Source organism: Pelodiscus sinensis, chromosome 1, assembly GCF_049634645.1.
Source record: "Pelodiscus sinensis isolate JC-2024 chromosome 1, ASM4963464v1, whole genome shotgun sequence".
Taxonomy (NCBI): Eukaryota; Metazoa; Chordata; order Testudines; family Trionychidae; genus Pelodiscus; species Pelodiscus sinensis.
Window position 1 is genome coordinate 15,074,408 of NC_134711.1, and position 13,027 is coordinate 15,087,434.

A 13,027-nucleotide genomic window follows, 5' to 3' on the forward strand; every position below is an offset into this window, starting at 1 on the left:
TTTGTAGTTGGCAGTAACTACCATCCATCCCTTCAGTAGATCTTTAAATTTTGGTCAGGTACTCTCTTACAGCATTAGCCAGCAGCTCATAAAAAATCCTACTGAATTACTTTTGGAAGTTTGAGTGACATTATCTTACCAACATTGTCTGTAGAGATTTTTTTGGAAAAATTGCCATTTTTCTGAAAAAACTTCACTTACATCCACACTGCAATCGTGTTCTTTCAACAGGGGTAAACCTCTTTCTACGAGGAAGGAGCCTTTGTCCGAAAGAGCTCTTTAGGAAAAAGGCATGTGTGGATGTTCTTTGGAAAGAAGAGGCCTCCAGGAAATAACACAGTTCCTGGTCGCCACTCTGTCCAAAGTAATCAGAACTCTATAGTTCCTGTCTCCTGGCACCTCTTGAAGCAGGAAGCCAGCCCTGGAGCAGCATCTCATGGTGTGGCTCTCCCTGCCACCTGCACTTGGAGCTATGGCTGAGCCACAAGCCCCCCCCTCACCACCACCCCGCACGACCTCCGTGGACCTCACAGGGAGCAGCACCAAGGGTACCAAGCAGCAAGCACCCTCCTGGTCTGGAGTGTAGATCCTGTCCCTCCTGGAGCTGGGCGGGGGAAAACCTACAGGATCTCTGCTTGACACCAAAATGCCAAAATCTATGGACGCATGACCAAGGTCCTGGCGGATCGGGAACACCCCCTTCCCCAGATCTTAGAACAGGTCTGGAGTAAAGTAAAGGAGCTCCCCTAGGGCTATGCGAGGGCCAAGGAGCGCAGCTAATGGTTCGGGGCAGGACCCCATTCCTGCCCCTATTATGAGGAGCTGCACCAGATCCTGAGGGGTGGGAAGCCCTTTCCCCACCTGTGATGGTTGACTCCCACCTTGAGATGCCTGATATAACCCGCCTGGAGATTGTGGAGGAGGAGGAGGACACTGAGTAATATGATGCTGAGCCTGGTGTCAGTACCCCTGAGTCAGGATGTGTCTCAGGCGTCCTCTGGTGGCGGGGAGGGATCATCTGGTGAGTATTCTGTTTTCCATACACACAGGGTGCGGGAGGCAGGTGCAGAGAGGCTGGGGTGTGCTCATCACTTGGCCTGCTTGGGCTGGACATCGAGCTGCAGTCTGCACGTGGAATCACATTCAGCAGCAGTGTGCGCCATGGTGACGTAGTGTGGGTACCTTGCTGGTTGCTATGCTGGGCAGTGGGCTGTGGGTGACCTCCACTGGCTGCTGTCTGTAGCACAGCCCAGCAGGGGATGTCATTATGCAAGGGGGCTCCAAACCTATCTGACCAGCTACCTCCCAGGGAGCAGAACAATGGGAAGAAGGCGGAGTGGAGCCCTAGCTGGGGGCAGGGCTGGAAGAGTGAGTCAGTTTCTGTCTGGGACCATGGAGGAGACAGCCTAGGGAAAGGGGCTGGGATTTAGGCGCCTAGTCTCCCCCATCTCAAGGTGGGCTGAGGCATCCTAGGCCTGCCCTGTAACCAGATTACATCTGTGCTGTATCCTGGAGAAGCAATAAACTTCCTCTATTCTACTGGCTGGTGGAGTCTGTCTGTGCCATTATGGGGGTGCAGGAGATGGGAAAATCCGGACATGCCGTCACAGCTATGCCACCTCAGGAGACAGCCCCTGAAAACTCCTGGGATCCTGCTCACAGGCTCTGGGGAGGTCACACACACATCTGGCCCTGTGGAGGCAGGGGACCCTCTCACCACCAGCCACTGCTGGAAGCAGGCTGGACACAAGGGCACACGCACAAGCCCATACACATGCTTACCCATGTGAAGTACCACCCGCTTCAGCAGACAGCACTGCCAGGTGCAGGTGTGTGTGGGGGTGCTAGGGAGGGCCAAGCTGCTCCAGACCCCTCTCCTGCCCATGGGATCCTACTGTGGCCAGACACTTCCCTAGCCAGTTTGTCCATGGGTGGGGGGAAGCAGACAGCATGGGCACCTTGGGGCCCCTGAGAGGCAGGGCCTGCTGTGTAGGCCATACTTGGCCTTGCTCCTGGGACATCTCCATCCTCTACTCTGAGGCCTGTTGCTGCTGACCCTACCTCGCCTTTTATTTTCTACAGAGGGATGAGCCATGACTGGGGGACCCAAAAATGCTCCAGGGTCCAAGAAGACCTGAGGCAGCAGCATGTGGGTATCTTGAGAGACATGCAGCAAACCCTGGCATGGAAGGTCTGGAAGGACCCACATGTGGGACCAGCTCATGTGGCAGGGCAATTTACATTCTATCATGTGTGAAATGGCATAGCCAGCTGCTGTCCCTGCCTCTGTTTCCACCCCCCCCATGCCCATTCCCTGTCTCCCTGCTATGCCTATGGCCCCTGCTCCAGCCCCGTTCCCCGCCTCCCCTGTGATCCCAGGACCCACCCAACCCCAAGTTTGCTGAGGTCCCCACACCACTCCTGACCCTGAGTCCCCCTCCTTCCTCCAAGTTCTCAGCCCCCCAGCTTTTTTTTATTGAAAGATAAATACAATGTTCATTATGTTGAAATCAGAACAGGTGTGTTTATTGACTGTACAGGGAAGGGAGGGGTTGTGGTGGGAAAGGGATATTGGACCAAAACCTCAGGTGGGGGGGAGGGAGGGGAGGAGCCCTGAGAAAAATTACTGGGGATCTTGAGAGAAATTCTCTCTAAGGGCCTCCTGGATCTGCACCCCCAACTGATGGGCTTAGCGGATGGCAGCTGTCCATGGCTGCTCAAAGTGTCCCCCCTTCATAGCCAGCCTCTGCCCCCCCCACCCACATAGGAAGGCCTCCCCCTTTCTCTCCATAATGTGGAGGACACAACATGCAGAGACGATCTCAGGGTTGTTGTGCTCCCCCACGTTGAGGCAGGTCAGGAGACACCTGAACCGCACCTTGAGGCGGTCACTCCACATGCATCCTTGCCTGGCTGAGGTGGGCATTATATTAGTCCCTACTGGGGTCCAGCTGGCTTGTGTACAGCTTCATCAGCCATGGCATCATGATGCACAGTGGTAGCTGCATATCCCCAACTGCAAAGTCATGCTGGGAGGAAGAATGTGCCCACCTCCAGCTTCCCGTAGAGGCTCGAATTGCAAAATACACGGGCGTTTTGTGCCCTGCCTGACCATCCGACAAAAATGTCTGAACTGTCCCCAGTGGTCAACCAGGGCCTGCAGCCCCATGGAGAAGTAGCCTTTCTTTTTAATATATTCGGCTGCTCGATGACTTGGTGCAGATTGGAACATGGGTTTCATCTATGGCTCCACAGCGGTTCAGGGCAGCAAATCCTGCGACAATCAGGTCCAGGCCTCCCAGGCGAATAAACCTGCTTAGCAGGACTGAATTGATTGCCCTCATAACCTGCAAGAGGAGACAAACACACACACACACACAGAACAGAAAGAGAGGGAGTGCCTGAGCCCTTGGGAGGTGCCCACCCCCTTTCCTCCCCCCCCCCCACTCAAAGAGCCACCCCCTCCCCCAGCAGCAGGACTGTATGAGGGTGGGATGGCACAACCCCCCCCAAGATGGGGCTTACCCCCCCACTCCCAGCCTCCCTTTCCCTAGGGTCCCCCTTTCCAGGCCTCCCCTAGACTGCCTTACCTCCATGGGTGGGCCCCAATGGTGGACTTTCCCATGCCGAACTGGTTGCCCACCAATCAGTAGCTATCTGGGATGGCAAGCTTCCAGACAGTGATTGCAACCCGCTTCTCCAAGGGGATGGCGGGCCACACGGGGATGGCAAGCCACAGGTGGGTGTTGTGTCTTCGGAGGGCAGTAGCAAGCCCAGCACATAGCTCCAAAAAGGTTGCCTTCTGCATGCAGAAGTCTTGGAGCCACTGCTGCTCGTCCCACCGCTCCACGATCAGGCGCTCACCAGTTGGAAGTGGTGTCCAGCCTCCAAAGTATCTCTCCACTGTGGGGTCCGGTTGCAAGGGTCTTGCTCCCACACACAGGAAGAGGGTCTCAGGAATGAGCTCAGTGTTGAGGTTGTGGAAAGCCATGAAGGCAGCCTGCAGAAACTGCAGCATGGCCATGTGGGACAGCTCCGGCTCCATGGCCAAAAAAAAAAAAAATGCTGTGGCATCCAAAAGCTAGGCAACCAGAGCACGCACTCACTAAAGCTTTGCTGTCCCTCGGAGAGGTAGGCAAGCAAGCGGCAGAAGCAGAGAAACAGCTGTCTAGGGTGTCCCTTTAAGCACGTCTCTCAGCTAGGCTTAGGCAACAGCACTTGGAAGCAACTGGTGACCTAATGCCCTGCCTGAACAGGTTCTGGGTGGCCTTATGCGAGATAGCATCTACACTGATTTTTCTATGTGCTTTTGCTGTGTAGACACTCTCTCTCAAAAGAAGCGTGCAGTCTAGATGTAGCCAGAAACATGTAGCAGATGTTGTGAATGCATCCATAGGTCTTTTGAAAGTATGCAAAAAACAGTATATTTTTAAGACTTCTTTCCTGCTCTGGACTGTGGAGTAACAAATAGAACTCCTTTTATATCGGAAAGAAATCACTCTCTTTATATGCAGAGTTTTATAAAAAAGAGTTTATTAAAATTGTTCATATCAAAGAATCTTTATAAACATTTACAGATTCAAAGACCTGGTTAGCTACCTGCCAACACTTGGGGTATGTCTAGACTACATGCCTCTGTCGCCAGAGGCATGTAGATTAGGTTACCAGGCATAGGAAAATGAAGCAGCGATTTAAATTTACATGGCTGCCGCCCTGAGCGGACAAACAGCTGATCAGCTGTTTGTCGGCTCAGCGCTGTAGTCTGGACGCGCGGGTGTCGACATCAAAGGCATTTGTCGACCACCCAGGTATGCCTCCTGGGATGAGGTTTACCTGGGTGGTCGACAAATGCCTTTGATAGCGACACCCGCGCATCCAGACTACAGCGCTGAGCCGACAAACAGCTGATTAGCTGTTTGTCGGCTCAGTGCGGCAGCCATGTAAATTTAAATGAAGCTGTGATTATTTAAATCTCCGCTTCATTTTCCTATGCCTGGTAGCCTAATCTACATGCCTCTGGTGACAGAGGCATGTAGTCTAGACGTATCCTTGGAGACAACTTGGTAATGCTCAACTAAACTTCATATAGTGCTCATGTCAACTTCCTTTGGTTTATTTCTTGTTTCCTTCTCCATCCACTGTATTGCTGCAAGTCTCACAAATCTAAGATGCCCTGTCCACTTTTGTTGTTGTTAACTGCGTATCTAAGGCTACGTCTACACTGGCATGATTTTGCACAATAACTCTTTTGCGGATGAGTTCTTTTGCAAAAACTCTTCCAGAAGAGAGCATCTACACTGGCATGTGCCTTTGCACAAGAGCATCTATGCCAGTGTAGATGCTCTCTTGCGCAAGAAAGCTCTTATGGCCATTTTAGCCATAGGGCTTTCTTGCGCAAGAAATTCATGTTGCCTGTCTACACTGGCCTCTTGTGCAAGAACAGTTGCGCAAAAGGGCTTATTCCTGAGCAGGAGCATCACAGTTCTTGTGCAAGAAGCCCTGATTTCACACATTAGAACGTCCGTGTTCTTGCGCAAGAACTCGCGGCCACTGTAGACAGACAGCAAGTTTTTGTGCAAAAGCGACCGCTTTGGCGCAAGATCGCGCCAATGGAGACACAGCGTTAGTGTTGCTTAAATCTGGTAAGAGATTTCTAAGGAAATACAATGGCTACGTCTAGACTTTATTTTCCGCAAGATCAGCGTCTAGACTGGCGCTTTTTTCCAGCAAAGCTCCGTGCCGAAAAAAAGCAGCAGCCATTTTTATGCTAATGAAGCAGGAGGGATTTAAATCCCCGCTTCATTAGCAATTGCGATATGTCTAATTTACATCCCTTTTACGAAAAAGGGATGTAGTCTAGACGTAGCCAATAAGTCTTTCCCAAAGAGAGCAGTGGGGATTGTGCTTGAGGCAGGGGCAGCACGTTAAGCATTCCTACCCATCCCCTCCAGGATTGTGGTAGGCAAGGAGCCTCCCTGAAGGTTCCACTGAGTTGCTGGCCAGGAGTCACTTATCTGGCACCCCATCTCCCTGCCCCAGCTCACCACCACATCCTCTGCACCCCTCCAGGACCACTCCCTCCCAGACCTGCACCCCTGCTACATCCTTCCCCCAGATCAGAATCCTCTCCTGCACTGACACCCCCCTCCCAGGCCTTGCACGCCCATCCTCTGCCACAGGTCATAACTCCTTCCACTCAAACTCCCTCCCATACTCCAGTTCTCTTCTGGATCCAACCTTCATTCCAGATCCCACTCCTCCTTGATAGAAAAGTACAGCCACATACCAAAGTCATGGCCTGACCCTCCCCCCCATCCCTGCGCAATCAAAGATTATTGGCCACCCCACGTCTATATTTTAAAGGGAAGCTCCTAAGGTCAGGAAATTCACTTGTCAGTGTATTGTTTCACCTGCTGCTAGCTTTTTGTACAGACTGTACAGCTTATCTGGTCTTGGTAACTCAGCATCAGGGGTTGAAGGAATATCAAAGTCAGAGGAGCTCTGAGAGTCTCTTTCTAACTCTGTATTAGGAGTCTTAGATTTCTCATTATTTACTTCAATTAGTGTATGGTGTGTTTGAGCAGCACTAGTGTCTTCATTCGTCTCTTGGTTTTTCCCTTTCAAATCAGAGCCAATATTACCTGAGCCAGGTGTATTTTGGTCCAACAGCTTCCACCTATAGGACTCAGTTTGATTATCCATGGCCATGAAATGTGACACAGAAACTGTTGCTGTGCTCCCACCTTTGTTCAAAAAGCTGAAATCTGCACCTTTTGTCTGTTGTGAGGTGATGAGCACTGTGTCTGCTTGGCTGTCCCAGCCCTGGCTCCCCTGCTCAGATATGTGGGTGGACTGAGAAGAATTTTGTGAGGAGATATGGGTAGAATCACTCAAGCTATCTGAATCACTGAACAAGTTTGGTGACTGGGACCTACCCACATCTGTGGAAGACGGGAGATGGTCCTCGTTTTCAGAACTATCATCTATAGTTTTAATATCTCGTTTAAAGAAAACATCCCACTGTGGCATATCTGCATTAGATTCCTGCTGACCACTAGTCAATGCACAGTTCAAGTCTGAATGGGCTTCTTCATTTGGATTTCCCAGCACTGCAGTGGAGTCTGGATTATGGGCTACAGCTTGAGCCCAAACTGTACATTTTTCAGATTCTTCATCATCATCATCTTCACCATTTGATTCCTCACAGTCTATGAAGTCTACCTGCAAAGACATAGGCATAATGGTTGCTTTGTAAGGTCTCCTGTTTTCACTAGGGTTTCCTTCGGAGTTTTCAGATGAAGCTCTTGTCTCTGGCAGCATTGTCTCTACTTGCTGTTTTGGAATCTTATGCCTTATAGGAGTCAATTCTGCATCGAAGAGGTCACTGCCCTCATCTGACCGGACAAGAACAAAAAAAGATCACAATGAGCAGACTTTAGCAAGGAGATTTATAGGGACTTCTCAAATGCTGTCAAATATTTATACACAAATTCCATTACTTAAGCAGTTCTGTCTATAGACAGGAACCATGAGTCAGTTTATCATGCCTGGGGAAGACTATGAAGATCTGTATCAATTCTAAAATGTAGTAAAGAAACCCTTATCACAGCTGTCACCATAGCCTTACTGGTCAAGGGGAATAATTGATTCTTTGTGCTAAGTTGTAGCATTTTAATGGATAAGACTTCACACACTTTAGTGAGATTGCATGGAGTATACTTTGACAAAATTTGCAGAATCAGCTGTGTTGTGGCACAGAACAAGCAACTGTAACACTTGCAAGCAGAACTGAACCTGGGACCTCTGGAGCTTCGTGCATGAGCCTCTACCACCTGACCTGAGAACTAACTGGCACTTAGCTAAGGCTGTAGAGCAAACTCATCCACCTCTCTCTGTAAGTGGTCTAAGTACCACTAGGTGGGATACTGCACCACACGCAGAAGGTGTGTGGGTTACAAAATCACAGTCTCACAGTAGTTTCAAGGGAACCGGTGTTCCATGCACTAACTAAAAGTAAATTTTGCTTGAGTGCACCCAGAAGGAAAAAAATATTACTCATCCCACCAATCTACCCCTTATGTAAAAGAACGGCACAATCTTGTAATGAGCGATGACACAAGTTTGGTCAATTTTGCATGCAAGTAGAATGGAACTCTAACTTGGAAAACTTGGATGAGATACAATATTGTTCTGTAAAAGCTGCTGCTGTTCTTGATTTCACAAGTACTAAGGATGATAAGTATGGATCAAAGAGCTGCAGCTATGTTACTAAATTGAGTGTGGTTTTGAAAATGGTAAATCAGTAGGTCATCACAATTCAAATACTATTGGAATTATTTTTAACTTCTGTCTTGATGTATTAGCTCATGTGGCCAGACACCTGCAGCAGTACTTGAGTGCCCAGGCAAGTTTACCCTCAATCACAGAATTTTCTATTTTACAAAGATTCTGTCCTCTATTGAACTGGCATTAGCTCAAGCCCAACTTCATTTGAATCTATATTTCCCTGCCCATGAGCATTTATAAACCACCCATCAGAAGGAGCTAAATGCTAAAGAGTCAACAAAAACAGAGTTTCCTATCTATTTCAGTGCTTGTTGCTACCTGTGCTTGATCAGATGGAGGTGGCCAGAAATATCTCACTTCCACTGACACTGGAATTACAGTAACAGGTTCACGCAGGCTTCTGACTCAAACCTGTCTCCTTTGCCATAGCCATCCATCCTCGGAGGGTCCTCTTTCCATACCTACGTCTGTTAAGTCCATTGTTCTGGATCTCTTCAGTGTTCCAAGTGGTTTATATTGGGGCTCGCTATTTATACTGTATGACTTGCATAGTGGCTTTAAGCTGAGAAGAACAAGGAAAAATTCTTCAGAATTCTTCAGACATGGCAAAATATCACAGAATCATAGAATACTAGGACTGGAAGGGACCTCGAGAGGTCATCGAGTCCAGTCCCCTGCCCTCATGGCAGGACCAAATACTGCCTAGACCCGTGGTCCCCAACACGGTGCCCGCGGGCGCCATGGAGCCCGCGGGGGCATTTCCATGCGCCCGCCAGGTGCTCGGGGCTGGCTTGGCACCAGGCGCTGGGCGGGGGGAGCGCCGGCCCCGGGCGCACGGCTATGGGGGGGGCCGCCCCCGGGGCGCAAGTGTCCCCGCCCTCTGTCGCCCGGCGGGCGAACGGCCACGCTCCCTGGCGCCCGACAACCTCCAAAGGTTGAGGACCACTGGCCTAGACCATCCCTGATAGACATTTATCTAACCTACTCTTAAATATCTCCAGAGATGGAGATTCCACAACCTCCCTGGGCAATTTATTCCAGTGTTTGACTACCCTGACAGTTAGGAAAAAGTTCCTAATCTCCAACCTAAACCTCCCTTGCTGCAGTTTAAGCCCATTGCTTCTTCTTCTATCCTCAGAGGCCAAGATGAACAAATTTTCTCCCTCCTCCTTATGACACCCTTTTAGATATCTGAAAACTGCTATCATGTCCCCCCTCAATCTTCTCTTTTCTAAACTAAACAAACCCAATACCTTCAGCCTTCCCTCATAGGTCATGTTCTCTAGACCTTTAATCATTCTTGTTGCTCTTCTCTGGACCCTCTCCAATTTCTCCACATCTTTCTTGAAATGCGGTGCCCAGAACTGGACACAATACTCCAACTGAGGCCTAACCAGAGCAGAGCAGAATGGAAGAATGACTTCTCGTGTCTTGTTCACAACACACCTGTTAATGCATCCCAGAATCATGTTTGCTTTCTTTGCAACAGCATCACACTGCTGACTCATATTCAACTTGTGGTCCACTATAACCCCTAGATCCCTTTCTGCCGTACTCCTTCCCAGACAGTCTCTTCCCATTCTGTATGTATGAAACTGATTGTTCCTTCCTAAGTGGAGCACTTTGCATTTGTCTATATTAAACTTCATCCTATTTACTTCAGACCATTTCTCCAATTTGTCCAGGTCATTTTGAATTATGACCCTATCCTCCAGATTAGTCGCAACCCCTCCCAGGTTGGTATCATCTGCAAACTTAATAAGTGTACTTTCTATACCAATATCTAAATCATTGATGAAGATATTGAACAGAGCTGGTCCCAAAACAGACCCCTGCAGAACCCCACTTATTAATGGTTCACAATCCTGCTGGAAAGGCATAACAACTACTCTCTGAGTACGGTTATCCAGCCAGTTATGCACCCACCTTATAGTAGCCCATCTAAGTCGCATTTACCTAGTTTATTGATAAGAATATCATGCGAGACTGTATCAAATGCCTTACTAAAGTCTAGGTATACCACATCCACTGCTTTCCCCTTATTCACAAGTCTCATTATCCTATTAAAGAAAGCTATCAGATTGGTTTGACATGATTTGTTCTTTACAAATCCATGCTGGCTGTTCCCTATCACCTTGCCACCTTCCAAGTGTTTACAGAGGATTTCCTTAATTACTTGCTCCATTATCTTCCCTGGCACAGAAGGCAAACTAACTGGTCTGTAGTTTCCTGGATTGTTCTTATTTCCCTTTTTATAGATGGGCACTATATTTGCCCTTTTCCAGTCCTCTGAAATCTTTCCTGTCTCCCATGATTTTCCAAAGATGATAGCTAGAGGCTCAGATACCTCCTCTATCAGCTCCTTGAGTATTCTAGGATGCATTTCATCAGGTCCTGGTGACTTGCAGGCATCTAACTTTTCTAGGTGATTTTTAAATTGTTCTTTTTTAAATTTTACCTTCTAAAACTACCCCCTTCCCACTAGCATTCACCATGTTAGGCATTCCTACAGACTTCTTGGTGAAGACCGAAACAAAGAAGTCATTGAACATTTTGTTTCTCCCTCCTCGCTGACCAGTGGGCCTACCTTCCCCTTGGTCTTCCTCTTGCTTCTAATGTATTTATAAAAAGTCTTCTTGTTTCCCTTTATTCCCGTAGCTAGCTTGAGTTCAGTCTGTGCCTTTGCCTTTCTAATCTTGCCCCTGCATTCCTGTGCTGTTTGCCTATATTCATCCTTTGTAATTTGTCCTACTTTCCATTTTTTAATATAACTCCTTTTTTATTTTTAGATCATGCAAGATCTCGTGGCTAAGCCAGTGTGGGATATGTCTACACTACAGTGTTATTTCAAAATATCTTATTTCGAAATTGAAATAATGTGTCTACACACAAAATGCATTTCGAAATAGCATTTTGCTATTTCAAAATAGCACGTCCACACTGAGTGGACTCTGAATTGAATTTAAGGCCGGCCGGAACCAGTTCCGGCAGGGCACCAGGTCAGGACTTACTGTGTGGGGCTGCTGCCTGAGGTCTGTGCTTAAAGGGACACCCCCTGGTCAGCCAGTTCTCAGGTTTCCCTGCTTGTTTGTCTACCTCGATGAGGGACAGCAAAGCATTTTGTCTCTGTGTGCTCTGGTTGCCCTCACTTGGGACACCACAGCACTTTGCAACATGGAGCCAGAGCTGCCCCTGGGCACTCTGGAGCTTCTCTTGGACACGTTGCTGCAAGCCTGGCTGCACTTTCTACAGGCTGCCATCTGGGAGGTCCATCGGGGGGCTGTCAGTATCCAGGAGGCCCTGCGGGAGAGCTTCCACCCTGAGGAGCACTAAGAGCCTCCCTGGTCTGCCCCACTGAGGGCTTGTGCCTCATTCTTCCCTCACATCCTTCCACTTACCCCTCCCTAACCCCCCTTCCTAATGTCAAATAAAATACATGTATTTTCATGATCACAAACTCTCTTTATTTAACAAAACTGGGGGGTGGCGGGCAGGAATGAAACTCTGGTGAGACTGGGGAAAGGAGACAGGAGAGGAGAAGAGAGAGGTTGGGAGAGAGGAGGGAGGGGGAAACATGGGAGGAGGGAAAGCTCAGGACTCAGGGTGGGGGTCTCCCCGGACCAACTTGATTGTCATGCAAACCTGCTCCTGGGTTCACATGTGGCCTTTGGTGGCCAGGCTGGCAGCTATCCTGCCATAGATGGCTGCGTTCCTCTGTTTAGTGAAGAGATCATGGATGTTGGGGACATCCCCTTCCCCCCCCCAAACCTGAATAAGGTCCATGATCTCCACCCTGGACCAGGAAGGCGCCTGCCTTCTCTGGGCCCTGACAGGCTCCTGGGAGCTGGCAGACTGCTCCTGGGGAGCGGTGGAGGGCTGGCTGCCAGTGGCTTGCTGGCTCATGTTTTGGAGCCACTGGGTCGAGGCAGTGACTGCTGGCTCTGGGCTGGTAGGCTTGGAGCTGGCACAGGCACTGTGGCCAGAGGCAACCCCTTTAAGGTCTCCAGGGAGGGGGGAAGGAGTGGAGTGTTCTTGGTTGAGGCTGGAGTGGCCACCAGGGCACCCTGGGAGGGCTGGAGGCCCCCTATTTCGAAATAAGTGTCTACACAGCACTTATTTTGAAATAGCTATTTCGAATTTGGCATTATTCCCCGTAGAATGAGGTTTACCAAATTCAAAATAAGCACTTCACTATTTCAAATTAATTTTGAAATAGCGGTTTGGCTGTGTAGATGCTAGTAAAGTTATTTTGAAATAACTTTGCTGTGTAGACATACCCTAAGTAATTCAGAAGCAACAATAAATTGGCTAATTCTTTCAACACCACTGCTTTGTGACTTTCATGCTAGCTACTAAAATAAAAGTGCTGAAGTTATTGGTGACTTTAGAGGCTAAGGTAAAGTGTGTAGCTTTCCTGATAGGCTGCATATGGTTTAGCAGGATCACAGGGCAGCACTCCTGATGCTATCAAATTAAATGCCCTTTACTCCTCTGTTCATCAAATGAGGCTGGAGGAAAAGAAGATGGGGATTGAAGCTGGACCTTGAAGAAACTCTATACTGATGAGTAAAACATTTCTCTTTGTAACAGAGCCTCTGTAGCAGAGATCAAGCGCCTCAATCTTACCCCTTTCCCTCTGTCATTACAGCTTTCTGTGCTAATATTGCAACAGCTCCTCCATATCATTTGCTCAACTGAAGGAGCAGGATTAGAAACACTGGAACTTCATACAGAGAATCTA

At 48.8% G+C, this 13,027-nt stretch overlaps 1 protein-coding gene across 5 annotated transcripts in view; it reads right to left on the minus strand.

Annotated features, from left to right (window-relative positions):
- Nucleotides 1-4,953: 4,953 nt before the first annotated feature.
- The window catches only part of DCLRE1C (DNA cross-link repair 1C), a 31,998-nt gene continuing 23,924 nt past the window's right edge, over nt 4,954-13,027 (minus strand). For 3 of the 5 annotated variants that reach the window (XM_075926110.1, XM_075926099.1, XM_075926105.1), the window contains 2 exons: nt 8,748-8,848; nt 4,954-7,394 (listed from right to left, as the gene is read on the minus strand). In XM_075926110.1, the coding sequence (XP_075782225.1) occupies nt 6,394-7,394; nt 8,748-8,848 (1,102 nt within the window). In that variant the 3' untranslated portion in view covers nt 4,954-6,393. The remainder of the gene's footprint in view (nt 7,395-8,747; nt 8,849-13,027) is intronic. The other 2 variants (XM_014570507.2, XM_075926102.1) reach the window with 1 other exon arrangement.